The following is a 19387-nucleotide window of genomic DNA, read 5'->3' on the forward strand; positions in this document are numbered from 1 at the left end:
AGTGCAGAACGGCTCAGAAAATAGCTTTCCACTCCCATTGGCCTCTTATTTCAAACACACACATTAGGATGATTTGGCTGCCGTCCCCGGTGAGCGAAGTTTCCACTCCGCCGTCTGCGGCTCAAATAAAAACATCCACGGGATTTATATTTAGTCTCGTGACACCGCGTCAAAAATTGCTCCGCTGCCTGACAACAGCTTATTGAGGTATAATCTTGTAGACAGTGCAAATAAACATCTCATGCTGGGATGAGCAAACACACCCTTTTGGCTTCAGGCAATATGTTTTTCACTTCAGGTACACTGTAAACCTTAAATGTGCGATTGAATGACGGATGACGAAACATTGGTGCAAAAAAAAGTAGCCTTGGAAAACTGTGGTTAAAATGCACGATGCAGCACAGAAACAATATTCTAACATCTGTGCTTCCTTAGAATCTGTGGGACCGCAGGAAATTAAATTCTTCTCAAGCCAAAATATTGCTATTTTGTCCTGCTCTAAACAAGTTGGAACCAGACTCAAACACCAGAACCTTCATGCAACATTCATATATATCATATTCTATACTATGTGCTATGGTAAATTTTCGCATTATAAACTGTAACGGTTCTGGGGGCCATCATGCCGAAAGAAAGACGGCAAAGTTTCTATCAATATATATACTTAAGTAACAAGGACATAATGAACCTAAGAAGATGATAAGGATATTAAGAACTGTAAATACGCCATGAAACCTATTGAAATATTTCATTTTCTATACACTTAATTTGAATATAAATCAACAAAACATCAAGAATAACACAAAAATGGCCAAATAAAAACAAGAACATGCTATTTTTTCTGCTGGACATATTAGTTATTGTTTTAGTCTGATGTCAAACGGGCCACGAAAATACAAGCATCGGGCCGCATATGGCCCCCGGGCCACACTTTGCCCAAGTCTGCCATAGCATATAGTAACCCTCTGACTCCAGTCCTTCATTTTCTGCATATTGTGAATATGTATTTCTAAACTAATGTCACACACATAAGCAACGCAAAGGCAGACCAGGAGACTGACACCACAAAGGTATAATCATCAACGCCAAAACAAATCTGTTTCATTGTGTATTTGGGGTCAAGCATGAACATTAATGGGAGCGCAGGTGGTGAAGAAAAGAGTGCATGCGGGGTAGACGGGGTAGAAATTAATGTTGGAGGCAAAATGTCTTTTTTTTATTTATTGCTGTTATATCATTAATTCTTGAGTCAAACAGCGACTATTTTCAAGCTGACGCTGACGTCAGCCTACCGTGTTGGTAGGCTGACGTCAGGAAAACTAAACCTGCTCTCTGAAATGGGCCCCTGAAAGAAAGGACCAGGGAATTGGGTCTACACCTTGAAAATTAAAAAAGTGTCCTCATGCATGTATTCAGAGACGTATGAATATCATCAACACTGTGCTAATTTTGTGTCCAAATAATAGAAGAACTCCACATATTTCCTATCTTGACACTATCTTCAGCAAGGATGTTGCTGAATTTCTGAGCAGACACCGGTGGCACTAAGAGCATCTGACCCGCGACATCACAGAGCAGCAGGATAATAAACCACCTCTTTTAAACACAGCAGCTGCACCTCCCTCATCCAGCACTCCAGCTTGCAGACCTTCTAAGGACATGAGAGGACAATATGATTTATTTCCTTTTAGCCATCTGCGATCACATTCGTGGATGAGGTTCACTCCAGAGCTCCCAGCAGACGTGGTGACACTGGGAGCGAGGGATCGGACAAATATGGTCGTGCTGATGAAGCATTCGGAGAGCCGTTTGTGGGGATGTGACACACCCATATGAGGAAAAAAGAGGCAAACCCAGAATTGCTTGTTGAAGAAATGCCAAGAAACATCTATTTACATTCATTAGTTTTTGGTCGCTTGCTCTGTTTACAAGGTCGCAAGGAGCTGGAGCCTATCTCCAAACACACAGACAGACAACCTCTCGCACACCCTTTTTTGCTCAAAAAGCAGTCGACAATAAACCTCGGCATGTTTTTGGACTGTGGGAGGGAACCAAAGTTGCTGGGGGAAACCCATGTGAATGTACAAAGAACACACATTTGCTCTGAGGAACAAAGAAATAAATGAGATAACAAAAGGTATTGCAAAGAGTTGAAGGTTGGAAGTGCGTCTTGATCGTAGGAAACTCAAGGGTCGTGCAAATCATGCATCATGACGTCAGTCAAACCTGTCATGGAAACCATCAACATGTCATGCAGGAGCATCAGACCAGATGGAAAACCACTGCTTCAGTGAAACAGCCCACGAGTTTGGTTTCTGTTTGGGGGTCCGCAGCTGTCCAGGGAAGACCGTAGGGCCGTTTGCCAACAAGAGAGGGGTGAAATTTAGACCTGAGCGCAGCTGTGCCTCGATGTCCTGGCAGCCAGGGTAAACTATTCAAGCATGTGATTCCTCTGGTGGGTAACTGGGGACCATAGTAATAACAACACCATTTTCCCATCAGCTTTCTGTGGAAAAAAAAACGTTTTGTGATTCAAGATTTGGCGTAACGTCCTTAATATGAGGACATGTAAAGTCAATAGAGACAATACTTAAAGACAATAAAAAGTCTGATCTCCTAACAATGCTTGAAGAAGCAAAGTGAGAATGCCGGGGCTCTGTGTTCCATTTGCACTCGGAACAGAGAGGAAGGAACTCGTCTCTCTCCAAGAATATCCCATTGTTAGTCATAAAAGTCTTGTTTCACATGTCACTCAACACCACTGGAGAAAGAAGACAGCCAGCGAAGTAGTTGGCTAAGTGCAAAATGGTTTGAAAATATGTCTGGGGACTGAATAAGCTTTTTCCCACAAATTATTCAACTTCAGTGTTCTGAATTGCTGTAACCAGTAATAAACACAATCTCTTCGGACACTTGTCACCAGATTGTTGCTCCGACCGCTGTGGTATCTCCTCCTCTGGCCATTTTGTCTTGTAATCCCTGCTATCTTTCTACCATGTTTGATCTCACTTGCCTGCCTTCTCTCCTCTTCACTTGCCAGTCTAGTGACCATTGACCAGTTTACACTCACCTTTAGACTCTTCCCCATTTCTCTGAACCTTGAATGGAAACATAATAGAATTTTCTGCAAAAAACACTGCCAGAAAATACAAGCTGTTGCAAAACCCTCTTTTCTATCATGATGCAAGGATAGGAACAATAAAAATCCTTGGCAAAATCTAATTCAAATACAATGTCATGAACACATTCCGTCCAAAAAATGTTACGAACTTGCTATTCCTGATTCTTGGTTTGACGTCTGGGGTGAAGGAAGGAAATAAGTTACGATCAGATTTGCCTCAGACAGAGGCCACCGAGCACCATGCCTTCGGCTTCATCTTTCTTTTGACCTCACTTTACTAACCTTGGCTCCCTCTCATTTGGGGTCAACTTGCATTCCCAGCTGCTGCCTCCTGTCCGGTCCATACATACACACACGCACACCCACACACACACACACACACACACAACAAAAGACTAGACGACTGTGTAGAACCGCCGGAGTTCTGACGAAGCCATGCCAGAGCCAACCCCCGACATGCTGAAACCATGCGTACTCACGTGGTAGACACACCTGACTTGGCAACCCACTACACAAAGGCATTCGTGAATGTCATCATAATCGCAGTTAGAGGGAACAGCAATGAGACCCGGAGGAATACTTGATATTGAGGGGTGGAGAGAGCAACATAGCAGGGCTATCACAGACAAGCTTTCCACTCCAAGGTCTACTTTAAATGGCTACAGGGAATGCTCCTCAGTTATTCATTTCTTTTCAGTTTGGGATTTACAAACTTCCCCTTCTGACTGAGGGTTCATTACCGAGCCAGGCTGGGGATGTACCATGGTCTTGAGTCTACTGGGTGGTCTTTCAAAGAGACATACCTGTCACCATATAAGGAAATTCATTTTGAACACATTAACTTGCTCGTGTCTTGATCCCAAGTTCATGACGGACAGTGGTGGTAGAGATATCTCACCCTCAAGCTGACTGTCACTCTAGAGAAGCCCAAGTCAACTGAAGGAACGGAACTCTCTGCTTATTGGACGGTTTGAATTCTCAAATAAGGCCTTTGTGTTTGTGGTGCAGACCCCACTGATGGAGATGACTGGAAAGTCAGTCTTTAAAGGTTAATGGGAACCACAAGCTCTGAATTACGTTACAACTTTACAACTCCTAACACCCAAAGCAGTGACCTCGTGACCTTGAAGACTAACAATATTAGCTGCAGGAAATTGGTTGCCCACGTTGATTCTGATTATTGCGTCTTTTGCATGTATCCAGAGAATAAGTTCCTGGAGCCACAAAAACAATAGCGCCATTCACCGTGCAGGAGGAGTTTGCTCGTGAGGAGCTATCAGCCAGATGCCTTTGACATTTCAGAGCAAGAAGGAGGGTGCATGGGTTGGAAAATGCCTGTGGACAAAAGAGCCTTGGTTTGAAATGCCTTTCTCCGCCTTTGAGCAATAAATTTGATGTTGTTTAGAGAGAGGGCTTCTGCAGAGAGCGTGAAACCAATTCCAACAGCTCCTTTAATGATGCAGGGTTTGGTCAGAGCACAGATCGACACAAACCCACAGAAGTTGCAAAGCAGGGAGTTTTCATCAGTAAATAAAGTACTTGATCATTGAATGGTTTGAATATTCATCAGGTCTAATAGGAAGCTGACGACTGGCATCAGGGATGCAGTCAAACAGGGTGTGTCAGTCTAAAAACATAACACGAGAACATGCCTTTCGATCCACCTGATACCACAACTCGCTGCACTTTGACTTTTGGCAGTGCGCAAAAAGAATGCACACGCTGGGGAATGCTGCTGCAGCAAACCGCCAAGGATGGGTGTCTGTGGGAAGCCACGTCCTTTTACATGTCAATCTCTTTCAGATAATAAAATGAGTAGAATCCTTTGATAAAGAGTCACATTTTCCTGGTGTTTTTTTAGTTTGTTTATATTACATAATGACAATGAGCAGTGCATTTGTGTGCCCCTATGTGTCCCAAAAGGTTTCTCCTGCCATCATTTTGAAAGTGTTTATGAGATCAAATGTCTCTGGAAAAAATAGAAAAAGCATGTGATGAGAGTTGAGCAGGACCATGGTCCTTCCTCATAAAAAGAGACTCAAAGTGCCACAACAGTGAAAAATTATGTTGTGATTGTATGCAGACTGTCTGTGATTATACAGCCACTTCTGTCTGGGGGTAGTTGTTGACAGCAGTAAAAGCTGGTGAGGAAAGTAACAGTGAAATGTGAAGCACATTTTGAGTTTGTCTTATGAATAATGACAAGTAGACGTGCAATGACTACAAACATAAACCCAAGTCAGAGCAATAGAATTGGAGTCGTGGGGTTGCATGCTGCACTCACACCGACAACATTAATCTCATTGAATCCCTGGTTCCTCCAGAGAGAACAGTCTGTTTGCGAAGTTGTTAATCACAGTGCAGTAATGGTCACATCAAGCCTCAAAGAGTCCATTTGGCAGATCCAGCTTCTCTTTCCCAGGCTGCCAAGTTCCAGCTGTGCGCAGTCTCCCATCGACACTGACAGTTGTCTCTTTGTGAGAGAGGACAATGACCCTCACTGAAGAGAAAGAAAAAGGGCAGTTCATCAAATGTGGTGAACCAGAACATGTAAGATCGCGGTCCTATCATCCTAGCTACGTTGGGTGAGAGGTCGGGGACAGACTGGACAGATCTCCAGTCCGTCATTTTCCACGCTTTAGAGTTCTACGACAACAAACTTTCAACTTAACGTAGTTGAGGGTTTGGAGCCAGACATTGTGGTGCACTCGATGACACTGCTGGGTTTGGAGACTTTCTCGAAGTCCTATGTATGCAAACTTTTGGGTTGTAGGTGGTTTAAGTCATGGATGCCCCATTGTTAAATCGCAATGTACCGGCAGAACAGAGGTAGATTCTAACACATGGGAAACTACAGTATTTTAAAGACTGCTCCATAGAAGCCTGCATGTCCGGGTTAGGCGTGGGACGGTGGCTCATTTCATTCAAGGCAGATGAAGTAGTGTCCAGAAGTACTTTTGGATAACTGTGGTCCACTGTATCCTTTCTGTGAGAGAGCCAGTTGGTTTGAAGCCAGTTCAGAGTGGGTTGGGCAGCGGTGAGAATACCTCGAGAGCAGTTCCATGTCTGATCTAGCCTAAGCCTTGACAGTCGCGATTGCATATGTGAAAAAATTAAGAGATCAACAACAGATGGAGAACATGGCGAATGGCAAGTCACTACCTCACCTGCTCTGTGTCAACAAATGCTGGTGAAAGTAACAGAATACCATATCTGCTTGAGCTGTTTGAATTGCTTATGGGACCCCATATAACAACAAAAAAAACCTCACCATTTATGGTGGTGAATCTAATGTATAATTTGTATTTTCTCCCTCAAACATTTGGTGAGATTCATTTTCCTAACACCAGTCTTCCTCGTGATTCACTGGCCAAACCTCATTCCACACTCCAACTCCCAAGTTGCACGGTCATGAGGAATCAGGGGTCTTGTCCTCGAAGAAGTTCCTTAGACTACTCATCACATGATCATGAGTCACTTCTCTGGTACTGCCCAGATGGCAGGTACATGCTGCATTTTCCCTAATTTGGAGAGGAGCTTAGTAAAACTCGCTGGGCGAATAGTTCTACTGCTGAGTCAGCGTGGAAACCGTGGAGTCGGGGCAAACATTTTACAGTAGAGTGACGCAAACAAGTGAATGGAATGGTTGAAAGTCTTTATCATTCTGTTCTGATCCATTATCAGAACAAGGATTCGTCTTTTCTGTAAGTCAAGAGATGAATCCTGGAATTCTTCAGTGACCGCAGTGAACTCTCACTGCCGTTCATGAGTCACAGCCTTCAGCTATTGGCAGCAAACCAACCCCGTCATAAAACACGAGGAACTCTTTGTGCAACCGAGGTCCACCCCGGTGTTGGTACAGTTCAATCACCCGTGAAAGCAGAACTGCCCCACTTTCTCAAACTTGTGACTTCCATAAAGTATGAAAATGTGTAAGAAAGTATTTGGAGCTGCCAGTTTTGGAATGCCAGTTACTGTTGCCTCAGTTGGAGCAGATGTTTACTTCTTCAACTCAGGATCACACTTCCACGAGAGAAGATGAAGAAGATAAAGTGAAAAGGATCACATGACTTTGAAGTCGAGTGGCTATCAGAGAATAGTTTGCGCTTCCTCTCCAGGCCCGTGCTGCCCGGTGCTGCCCTGGTCTGCCCTCTCCTCCGCTCTGCTGCGCACCACATAGTGGCTCCAGTGGAATGTGATGACCACGGACTGAACAAAGCCCTGCATTCATGGGCCTTCGTCCCACTCTGGAAGTTTGCAACTGGGAGCCTTGATTACAGAGCAGGGGGAGGCCAAACACCCCCCGTCCCTCGTCTGTGCTGTCAGACATCAATGCCCACCAACACGACTCTATCCACAGTCATTCTGTTGTCTGTCATTTGTTTACCACTCTGCCCAAGGAAGATGGATCTGTGCAGACCCTAGTCGTCCTGCCAGAGACTCCGTTCGAAAAGACACTTACAAACAAGATTCCAGGTTTCTAGTCACTGAATATGATCTTCGTTGCTTAATTATAACTATTCTTGTCTTATCTGACAGGAAAAAAGAACATTTTCCAAAATCCCAGAGAAAGACTGGAAGTACTTAGTTGCTTGTAAGTGTAAGAGCTAGTTCTATTTTATCAACTAGCAAGATTTAACCGCTGAATCCAAGACTATGGGGCAAAGACACCCATGGTGTGTGTGTACATTCTCACCACTAAGGCGTCAAAAACTGAATATATTCCAGGGTCCTGTGTCTATTGTTTAAATTCTGCAAAGAAAAAATGCCTGGCCACATGTTTGCCAAGTGACCTAAGTTATGTATCGAGAGTGAACGGAGCGCAACGCCCGCAGCTTAACCCTATCCTCAACTGCCATCTTTCTTTTACGTGACAAGCTGCCTGTGGCATCAGGAAACACAGTGGAAGGCAAAACGTGCTTCAGTTGAACATCCAACCATCAAAATGCACTACAAACAGCTGACTTGTGTTTTGCTTATTGGATGCCTAAGTCCATCTTAATATAGGTGAAATTCAACGTTGTAAAAGTGAGAATGTGTTGCTCCAGTAGTCCAAAAAGATGCATTTCCAACTGTTGTGAGTTCCTACAGTCTTATTTAAACTTGTTCAGCGAGTTGTCAAATGAATGTTGTGGCAGTTCATCACAACTTGGTTAGACCCAAGGATGACACCAGCAACCTTTAGTGGAACTATGGAGAGATATAAGTCAGTAGAAGCATATAACTGAAATGTATTTTTGGATGCTTAGTACTATATTTGTTCACAGACTTCGGACCGTAATTTCCGGACTATAAGCCACTACTTTTTTCTTGCGGTCTGAATCCTGCGATGTGGCTAACATATGGATTTTTACAGGCTACAGAGCGTCATGCTGCCAAAAATATTGAGCCTTGTCACATAAAACTGATGAATCACAGGCATTTTATTTACCTTGAAGCACTCAGGGTGCGTTGTTTTTCCCCCCCATGTTGCAGCTCCACCAACATTGTCGTTCTCCTGTAGGACCAGAGACTAGAAACAGCACTTGAGTGTGGTCAGCCGAGTTGGAACTTCGGAAACAGAGGCAAAAACTTCGCATTTTGAGCGCTTTAGTGTAACTATAAGATGTGACAAGTTGATGATTCTTTAAATCTAGTTAAGAAGTGATCCTCGTGCATTTTAAGCCGGGCACCACTGCACCCCCGGCTTATAGATCGGTCTAACTTGACAATATCTATTTTCTTTGCAAATTTAATGAGCGTGACTAATATTCCGGTGTGCTCTATAGACCATAAATTACAGTAAATATATTGTTATTTTATTATGTTCCTCTCAGAATCAGTCCACAGTGGCACAAGTTTGTGTGCCGCAAATATTTCCGCTTGATCAAAAAGAACCGGCACAGAATCAGTTCCATGAGCAATGCATTATTGAGACTTTGTGACATTAAAATTCATTGACAACTTTGGTAATAAACCAAGAGCTTGCATTGCCCCTCATCGCGATTTTGTTTGTGTATGATTTCAGAAGTGCAGAGGCTGAATGTCATATTTTGGGAGACGCATCCTATCTGAATCAGACCACTTTTATTCACAATTTTTGAACAGGATTCCAAAATGTTTAGTGGTGCCTTTACGTAGGTCTTGTAGTTCTGTTGTTTTTTCCAAAATAAACTAGGACGCATACTTATTCATCATGCTTTTGTTCTTCTCAATAAGAGTGAGAGCCAACGAATCAAAACCTAATAAATAATAATTAAAAAAAAACACGTCAATGCATAACTGTCATAAATAAAATTAGATGCTAACTCTCAAACATAGATAAACGCATTGACGTGAGAGCCCTTTCCCACGCAACATTCTGCTATTTCCAGAATTATAATAACCTTTTTACTGAGTGGGTAATTTCTCAGCCCATTCGGCACGCACTCTCCCCGGCTCACATTTCAGGCTGTTTAAATTCAATAAAGAAGCCATTTATTGATTTATCTCTGCTGCCAGTGTCTGGCCCAGAGGCCTGCGTTCCGTGTTTGCGCCCTCAGATATTTCTACTATGCACAGATTCACAAACACACTCTCCCGGGCCGCAGCACTGGGTGTAAATATAGACACCTCCAACATTTCCCTCACGTTCAGAGTCTGGATTGATTGACAGGGAAGCAGGAATCTCATTGGAGGGTGGGATCTTTTCCTGCCGTTGCTATTTATAACAGCTGAGGTCAGGGCTGGTGGAGCAAGGCAAGCAGGGCAGGCTTCTCCAACCTATAGCCATGTTAAGTGCTGCCGCGGCTACAGGGGTGGAGCGACGACGGCTCATTCCATTCTCTCTCCAAGCCGCCGTGTTTATGACAATGGCAGCCTGATCGCGAGCCGCAAAACAGCCAGTGGTGTGGTCTCTTTGAAAACGCAGTGGACCCACTTTAAATACTGGACTGATGTAAACATCAGGTCTCGGTCGGCTAGTCATCAAGGGAACTGTTTACCAGCTGTAAACATGAAGCAGTGCCGTACACTCATCAGTCCGACATTCATGAGAAGCTATTCCAAGGCGTATTGTATGATTTCAGTCCTTCGATGCAGAACATTATATATGCGGACAAAGCCTGCGATTAGTTATGTGGAATGCTATTTTGCAACTGATGGATGTGCCGCCTGTTGAAGTCCTGCATTCACAAAATATGATGTCCAGCTTCATCACGTCATTGGCCTCTCGGTTTATTCCAGGACTCAGAGCTTGTATTACCACCTGTCAGCCAAAATATAATGACCATTGTCCTCACGTTGGTTGCACTTCACCGCCATAACTTGTGTCAAGAGTGATCTGCAGTAGCAAAAAAGTGGTCCGTTCACACCTGAGTGTTGACTAGCAATGGCTCACAGGTTCCATTGCTCTGACAGACGGACTGTATTGAAGCGTCTCAGGCAATTCGCTATTCACGTGTCTCCTTGGGTGCAGATTGGTAAGAGCACCGAGTTCTGATTCTGAAAAAGATGTATCTCGAACAACCAACTATTACCAATTCCAAATGGCTTCCAGTTGCTGCGCCTTTGTGTCGTGGAAACCAGGCTATCACCTGATGAGCTAAAACCCCTTTTAGACCGCATGAGTGTAAACGATCCTGACTGCCAGCAGTTGGTAACACAACACAGATTATTCTTCTGTTCTGAGAGGGTTTGTGTGGACTCTTCCCTCAACATGAATCATTAATCGGGGACTGTAATCAATCCACGCGGCCAGCTAGCGTCGCGGAGCATGGGTGAGACATGCCATGCTGCCTGGGGATCCACTGAACTGCTCTGCTTCACAGACAAAGCTCAGATTGCTGTCAAACAAGGCGATTGGAGACGTTTCCGAAGAGGCTTTTAGCACAGTTTTGGGTTGAGGAATGAAACCCACCCACTGGCCATAACTTTATCCTTGGTGTTGTTTGGCATGAGACTAGACAAATACAAAGTACCATAATGGAACCCGCCACAATGTGTCTTTTGGGTCGATTAGCAATTCAAGGGTCTTTTAAATAAGCAAAAACACCTGCTGCACATTATTCCTAATTTCCCACCCAGTGTGGCTTTGAAGGAATCCATAGCAACTGCCACAGTGTCAACAAAAATCTTGGACAGGTCATCTTCCACAGCCAGCTGCCATTGGTCGCTTGAATGAATGACTTGAAACTTCTTTATGTATTATGCATGTCAGGTTACCTTTACCGAGTTCTTGAGCTCTTTAGCAGGTGAGAGGTGGAGAGGGAACCACAGGAAAACTTGCGAGCACCTCGGTAAGATATTTCATACTATTTAGAATGTAATATCTCTCATTGAAAATGTAAATTTATTAGATGGATGGAATAGAAATATTTGTTTACCATTCCTGTTTTCCTTTTTTTGTTTACTCATGTATTGTTGATGGCTGAAAAGACTAGAGGAAAGTTCTGTCGGCACTGATGGCTTTACATCCAGCGAACAATTGCTCTTAGCAAATATTGGCTTTATTCAATGTAAAATAAGTTTAATGTCATGAACATTCATTTATGTGATTTACTGTTGATATCAGTGAGGCAAAATGTCAAATGTAACCCCCAGAAATGGTTGAAAATTTTGTGTTCAAGAAGTGGGTCTTCAACAGATGTGGTTATCTGTCAAGTTTTGGAAATAGCTATAAACACATTTTGAGAAATTACTAGATGTTTGAGCATTTGTTATGAATGTTTTTATTCTCTCCTTTAAAATAGAAAGGACAGCAAATAGTGGACTTGACTATGGAGCTGATGGGTTCCACACTCACCTCAACTTATACACGGCCGAAAACCAGTCACTTCCTTCCAGCCATTTCCAACATGGCCACGAGCTACCAGAACTCCCAACCTGCCACGACGATGAATGCCATAGCAAACCAGTGGAGGAACAACAGCTACTACAAGAGCAACATGCTGGTCCCAATACAGCCATCGATGCAGCGAAACGGTCTAGATCTGGTGCGCGCCAATACCATGTTCTACCCCTCCAACAGGAGTGTCCTGGGAACACGCTTCACCCCGGACGACTGGTATAAGTCAAACCAAAGCAACTACCGGGAATCAGAGTCGTCGAGGAATAGCGCAGAAAGGTTGAGGAGGGACACCATCAGGCTGATGCAGGATAAGGATCAGCTGACCAGGAGGACACAAGAGAACACTAGCAAAAACATTGGCGAGCGGCTAAACGACATTGTCTTTTGGAGATCGGAGCTGAGCCATGAGATTGACAACATGGTGACAGAGATAGCAGCCCTCAGTGAAGTAAAGAGGCGGCTGGAGAGGGCTTTGGCTGAGACAGAAGGTCCCCTACAGGTGAGCCCCAAAACAATCATTGATGCTGTCGATATTGGAGTGAAAAAGAAAAATAAATGCCATTTTTGGCAGCGGTAGACCAGACAACACTGGAGGACTTTTGTTTAACTCAGGGTAAGTAAACTTGATCCACTTGGAGATCTGATGACATGGACTCCTTGTGAAGATCATGTGACAGTAGGTGTTCCTAGTGAGTAAGACTAGCCGTCACCGGAGAGCTGACATGCTTTTATATATTGTCAGACTAGAAAGTAAATAGTCAGCTGCTGACCAAAGTGATCGATGTTATCGATGAGATTGTACGATGCAAATTTCAAACAAGCTGTTGGTAAACAAAGAATGAACTCTCTCAAACAATAAGAGATGCAGGTAGGATGCTATAAATAAAAGTCAGGCCAAGCTAAGGCCCCTTGCTAAAGAACTACCTCCAACACAGCACACAAGAGCTTCATCTTCTTGGCAGAGGATTCAGAGCCCAATGTGAAACGGAGAATATAAGTGCACAAGTCACAATATTGCTTATTGTCAACAGGTGTCTCAAGAGTGTTTGTACCACAGAGAGAAGCGGATGTCCATCGATTTGGTTCATGACGATGTGGAGAAAGACCTTATCAAGGTAGATCACAAGTTGAAGAATGTAAATGTACCTTGAAATGTCTGTAATTGGTTCCTGTTTCTGGCACCAAGGAAGTGGAAGTCATAAAATCATGTCAAGAGCGAATGAGGCGGTACTTGGATCGGGCTGTCGCGCAACTAGCGTGAGTTTCAAGGAGCTATACAGCATAAATCAAAGGATGCATTCTGAAATGCGCTGTTTTTTGGCTTCTTCCAGGTCAAACCGAGCAGCCCAGCATGAACTGGAAAGAGACTTGAGTGACAAAGTGACCGCTCAGAGGATAGATGACCGGTGCCATCACCTGAGAAACACTTCGGATGGTATTGGCTATTATAGAGGGATTGACAGGCTGGACCCTACGTGAGTGCCCTTTAGTTTTGTTGTCTCTGGATTTGTCAGATCAGCCTCTCTGTGTTTTGGCGCCCAAAGTTTCACGATTCAAATCACATTATCTTCTCAACCAAGATCCTGGGGCGTCTGGGGAACATGGCACCACCTGACCCTGACAATGCAATCTGTTGAAGGCACAGTAGATAACAATGGTAAAACTCACAGCGGGCCTCTTCCACATGGGGCTGAGTGCCAAACAGTGCCCTACCAAACTGCAGCTGGAGTCTGTAGCTGCAGTTGGCCAAAGGCAATTCATTTGTTTCAGTTAACAGATCGGTGTCCACTTATCATAACTCACCTGTGCAGGCCCTGAATCAAGTTTTGGGCTGCTTTGCTGCAAAAGCTTTTGCGGTCAACATCGCATCCCACTTCACAGCTTGGACTGTTGACAGTAGTTGAAGGGATGGAATTGCGTGTTTAGAACACCGTGAAGCCTCTAAACCATGCTAGTGATGGGTAGATGACGCATCATGAAACATCATCGGAGGGTTCATGAAACAGTGTCGTCATTTTTAGAGTTGAATAGATGGTGTTTTTGATTTAGAAATTATTCCGAGTTTCAATTGATTTGTTTTTGAAGTCCAAACGTCTTACAGTAGACAGTGCCATCTATGAAAACAGGACACTTCCATAAAACCTCATCACTAAATCACTCTCCCAAAGACTGATAACAAAAACCCAGGAAATGACTAGAGGTTTTTTTTTTTCCCTTTAAGTGCTATTTAATGCTGTACCTTATTCGAGTGAGCACTAACTGAAGATTTTCTGTTTTTATCTCCTGCAATTTCCCTTAGTGTATCTTTGCCAGACTCGTGGTCCAAGTTCACTGATGACAACATCCTGCTCTCCCAGAGCCAACGGGCTTCTTCCCACAAACTGAGGGACGAGATTGAGATCTTGCTGAACACCACCTCCAATGAGATGTGGAACCAGTTCAACAATGTCAATGTGGCTTTCACCAATCGCATATCGGAAACTGGCGATGCTAAAAACAGCCTGCAAAGCCACCTGGCAAAGGTCAACAAGGCATTTGGTTCTATGAAAATGTTTTGTTTTCCTGTATTTGTTTTCATTTTAAGCTATTCGGTCCATGCACGTTCCCGATTTTTTTCGCCTGCCACCGTACATGGCGTCCAGGCTTTATTGAATTACATCAATTGAATTTGGACACAAACGGCCATTGTGGAAACTTTAATTCAAAAATGGCCGACTGCAGGCGGTCAACCTCTTTGGAGTCATTCCTCTTTTTTCTTCTTTTCAAGTCAAGCGGCTTCTTTAATCATTGACGTCTGACTTCACTGCCATCGCATTTCAGACGCTACAAGAGATCTTCCAGACCGAGATGCTGATTGAGTCTGTGAAGAAGGCGCTGAGAGACAAGGAGGGTCCGCTGAAAGTGGCTCAAACGCGACTCGAGGAAAGAACCCGCCGGCCAAATATTGAGCTTTGCAGAGACAACCCATTCCACAGGTAGCTACTTGCAACACATTCATTTTTTTCACCTACCTCTGTCACTCATTAAACTTCATGTTTGCCAGTTTATTCTCATTCTCTCATTTCCCCCTTTCAGTTTTATTTCTATTTTTATTGTTATTGAGTTCCGACATTCAATTAACAAAACAAAGTGATGTATGCTCTTTAATTCCTACTCACACGTTGCCCTTTTAGACTGGTGGGTGAGGTGAGAGAGATCGAGGACACCATCATCAAACTTCAGGAGCGCCTGATGGAAGCTGAGAGCACTCTTCAAACCCTGGTTAAGACCAAGGTCACTCTGGAGCATGACCTGTCCGTCAAGGCCAACTCACTCTTCCTGGACCAGGAAAAGTGTATGAGCATTCGCAAGACTTTTCCCAGCATGCCCCGACTCGTGGGCTACACTTGATGATTCTGAATATTTCCAGTTGTTTCTGTTGTGTCTGACGTTGGTTGATGTTGTAATTGACTTGTTATTGAATTGAAGTGACACGTGAAGGACGTGTGTTTATGGGAAAAAGCTCCTGGAAGTTTGTCACTGTGGTTAACCAGTAATAAATGGACATTTGATTCACAGTTGCTTCAAAGCTGATAGAAGACTCAAGATCATTTTGAGAAATTGTTTTCAAACATTGCAGTCTCGGGTCTGTACCAGTCATTCAGTCAGTCTTTGTGAACTTTCACACTCTAGTCAGGACTCCCATGTTGGCAGCAGAACCTGAAAAAAGATCAAGGATAATAACAGCGATTGTGGATAAAGTGGGTATTGGAGTATTGTGGTTAGTCTCCATGGATGCCTGAGAAATTCCCTGCTCTGTTGCTGACTACAGAGCAAAACACTTACAGCAACACACTTCCTGCTTAGTTCCACTTACATTGGATCCTCAATTATCTTTCACCCAGGCCACTTGCAGCGGGAAAGAATCCAAATTTATTCATAACCCAAAGCAGCAGCAGCATGTGTTTCTTAGGCTGACGCACACTGAGCTGGTCATTAATGTAATGCTGACAACACCCACCTATAGACACAGGCATTTTTCATATTTCACTGGGACTGAGACGGTAGTCCAGCGACAAAATCAAACAAACCACCCACATTGTGCAACACCACAAGGGAGAAAGACAAACAGAAGTTATGGACGGCTCTTTCAGAACTGTCGAGTGACCTGGGCGACACCTCGGTGTCGCGCTGACAGTGTGTGATCTTCCTGTTGAAATCACGCACCAACATGGTAAATGACCAACTTCCATCCTCTGTGAGTCACGGTGCTGATCAGGGCGTTGCACCTCATGCTGTGGAGGAGCAAATGATTGAGTCAACAACTTGAAACCCCACACACCCTTCCTGATATTTTCATTTTCATTTCCTCTTCATGCATTTTTGACTTCTATTTTGGGTTCTGGTGCGACGTTGTTTCCGAACAAACAATGGAAACATTTATTTGCAACATCTCGCTGCTTGACCTTCCTCTGCTGCAGTGTTTCCTGCCTAACGTAAACATTTCAAGAATAAACAGTGTGGTCAATAAATTCATATATATATATATATATATATATATATATATATATATATAGTCCTATATGTCACTGAGATCATTTCTTTTTTTATTTGTCATTTTTGGCAGATACAAGCAATTCATTCAAACTAAAATGACTCAAGACCACTGAATTAGTTACACATTTGTGTTGAATATTTAAAAGCCTTCAGAAAAAGTTTTCATCACCTTCATGTGACTGTATCAACCACACACATGCAGCCATTTCCTGGCCACAATGACATCATTTCCTTCATGTGAGAAACAATGCGTGGATGATTAGTAGAACTGAATGAGTCAGCTCAGAATCTTCTTGCCAACAGAACATCTGCAAACATTACCGTGACTTGACAGTCTATTTGGTAAAAAGAGTTTTCCCAAACAGTTGCGGAAACCCAGCATTCACTCAGAAGCCATCTGGGCAACATATCCTCACTCCCATGCCATCCTATGTTGAAGCCTTCAGCATTGAACCCTGCGGCTGAATCTGAAACTTTTGCAACCGTCCAGAGTGAGAACTTTCATGAAAGAGGTTGAAGACAGCTGCTTCAGCTGAGTGCTCTCCCTGTCTTTCAGAGCATCCCGACTTTTTAGAGTCTAATGAGCATGCTCTTTGCTGGCAAAAATATTGAGCTTCGTCACATCAAACCGATGACATCACGGGCGTTTTATTTACCTTTAAAGCACTCAAATTGCGCTGCTTTCGCCCGCGTGTCCGCAGTTCTACTGGAGGGTGAAAACAGCGCTTTCTGATCACTTTAAATGTAAATGACATGTGAGGAGTTCATGACTGGAGTTCAGAACATTGGCAAGATTGTTTCATGAGTCAGTCTCGATACTGGACCCCGTTTTCAAAACTAGTACTAGAGGATCGCTAGAAGTGATTCTCATGCATTTTCTGTGGCGCAGACAGCAACGATGCACCCGTGGCTTATAGACTGGTGCGGCTTATGTAAAAATCAATTTTCCTTCTTAGATTTGGTGGGTGTGGCTAATATTCCGGTGCGCTCTGTAGTCCGGAAAATACGGTACATGAAATGCTTTCCCGCTGCTCCTAAGCCCGTGAAGTCGTAGGGATCACACATCAACAGGGTTTTGGCTGCTGAGGTTCCAGACGAAGGGCGAGTCTGTGGACATAAGACACAGGTGTGTTAGCGTGTGACTTGTGCTTTGATATGAGCGTCATGTTAGAGAACTCCATTACCTAGTGCAAACAGTTTAGCGCGCGACAACAAACCGTGTTCTGGCCTGGATTCTTATACATGTTGAGGGATTATCTGACATTCCTCAGTCAAATAAAGAACCTCCTGTTGTCCGGCAGACATCAAACAACAGCACTCTCTCACCACCACATTATTATATACTCACAGAGAGATAGTCTGTTCTTTTTCTGTCACATGCATTTTATGACTCCATACGTAAAGGCAATGGTTTAAAATTGAATTTTGTCCCCGATTGGATTAAGCAAATGAAAGCAAACTTGTTGATGAGAAATATAGAGCAGAAGTAACTGAATTTCTTTTGACAGTTACATGAAGGTCAAATATTTGTTCTTCAGGCCAAAATTCTTCCTCTCCTGTCTTGTGGTTTGGGGTTCTCGAAGTGACGCAAATAGTCCTCCTGTTTGACCTCCCCTCACTCCCCCGCACACGGGGAATGTACGCTGGAATTCTCCTCACAGTCCAAACATATTGGCGGGTTATTTTTAATGTGGGCTCTCGTTATAGTCGCCCTGTGGCCCGACTTATTTTATGTTCCTTACATTCCATCATGCCATACTAAAGAGCTGATCCTGGATCACTTGAGACTGAAGTCTTTGCTGAAATTACAGACCCCTGGCATCCTGCGGGTGAAAAAGCGCTGAAAGATATGGGGACAGTTCGTATATATTTACATGCATTGACTGCGTCAGTGCTAAAGACCAAAAGGAGACACTGTCCCATGAGTTTGAGAATAGTCACGGACCTGGGTTATGCAGATCAGACACGGTCACTTTCAGAAAGAAGTGTAAGTGTTGTTTATCCTGTTTGTCCTGAGACCATTGGCAAAGGGACGATATCATGACATCATATTGACGGAACAGCAGGAACCGACCGAAGTAGACAGGGCCATGTTTTTGAACAAATATCATCCAAATAGCTCTAAAGTTCATCAATATTTGCGCACATTCAAATCTGAACATGATGGAGAGATTACATCCGAAAAGGAAGGTTGTAAGCTTTTATAATTGTATTTAAACGTTCTTGTATTTGAAGCACTTAGAAGCATTGAAATGTATTTTACGTCTCCTCATGTTTTGCTGTGGGACAGTAACGTGTACCACAGAAAAACTCATTCCTTGGCGGTTCACTCAGCTTTCCCAACACATTTCTATTATTCTGACTGACACAACTGTACATACTGGTAACTCAAAATACACAAGCACATCGTTTCTCTAGTTATGTCTATGAAGACATCTTCTGAGGAGCTATTTTTCTGGAGAAACCGTTACTAAGGACGGGAAGCTGGTGTAGATAACAAGGGTGGGTTGACTGGCCCAACTGCCAGTCTGACAATGCATATGTGACAATGAGAAATATTTCACTCAGTATTATCTGCCCACAACATTCTGCACATTCCTCACCAAGTTTGACAGTCAAACAAAGAACAGAGGTCTGTGAATATCTCCACACTGGTTAAAGCAGACGAATTCCTGCATGAGTCAATCAATAACATTGACTGACAAATCTTTGATTTCATCACAGCCAACCTTCCACAAACTCTTCAGCAAAGAAAAGGTGTAGAAACAGTCACAGGAACGGTGATGTCATCCTGCTGGTCATTTTAAGAACTAGGGAATCTTCTGAAAGCTTTGGAATTTTCATGGAAAAACATTCTGTGGTGCCACTGTGGGAAGGAGAGTTGTTGTTCAGTGAATCGTCTCTTGTGAACAGAAGATGTGGCT

At 43.5% G+C, this 19387-nt stretch overlaps 1 protein-coding gene across 1 annotated transcript; it reads left to right on the plus strand.

Annotated features, from left to right (window-relative positions):
• Positions 1–11265: 11265 nt before the first annotated feature.
• On the plus strand, positions 11266–15395 carry tekt3 (tektin 3). Its single transcript, XM_053852812.1, has 8 exons — positions 11266–11376; positions 11830–12426; positions 12959–13042; positions 13114–13184; positions 13259–13402; positions 14227–14449; positions 14748–14902; positions 15101–15395. Exons 2-8 carry the CDS (start codon positions 11857–11859, stop codon positions 15315–15317), a joined length of 1464 nt encoding a protein of 487 aa, XP_053708787.1. The 5' UTR covers positions 11266–11376; positions 11830–11856; the 3' UTR covers positions 15318–15395.
• Positions 15396–19387: the final 3992 nt, after the last annotated feature.

This window comes from Synchiropus splendidus, chromosome 1 (assembly GCF_027744825.2).
Source record: "Synchiropus splendidus isolate RoL2022-P1 chromosome 1, RoL_Sspl_1.0, whole genome shotgun sequence".
Classification (NCBI taxonomy): Eukaryota; Metazoa; Chordata; class Actinopteri; order Syngnathiformes; family Callionymidae; genus Synchiropus; species Synchiropus splendidus.

Bases quoted from the DNA above. Each gene is read 5' to 3' on its own strand.
- tekt3 (XM_053852812.1), top strand. From the start codon at position 11,857: ATGGAGCTGATGGGTTCCACACTCACCTCAACTTATACACGGCCGAAA. The intron at 13,185-13,258 runs GTGAGTTTCAAG...GGCTTCTTCCAG, and splicing joins CGGGCTGTCGCGCAACTAGC to GTCAAACCGAGCAGCCCAGC. The intron at 13,403-14,226 runs GTGAGTGCCCTT...AATTTCCCTTAG, and splicing joins ATTGACAGGCTGGACCCTAC to TGTATCTTTGCCAGACTCGT.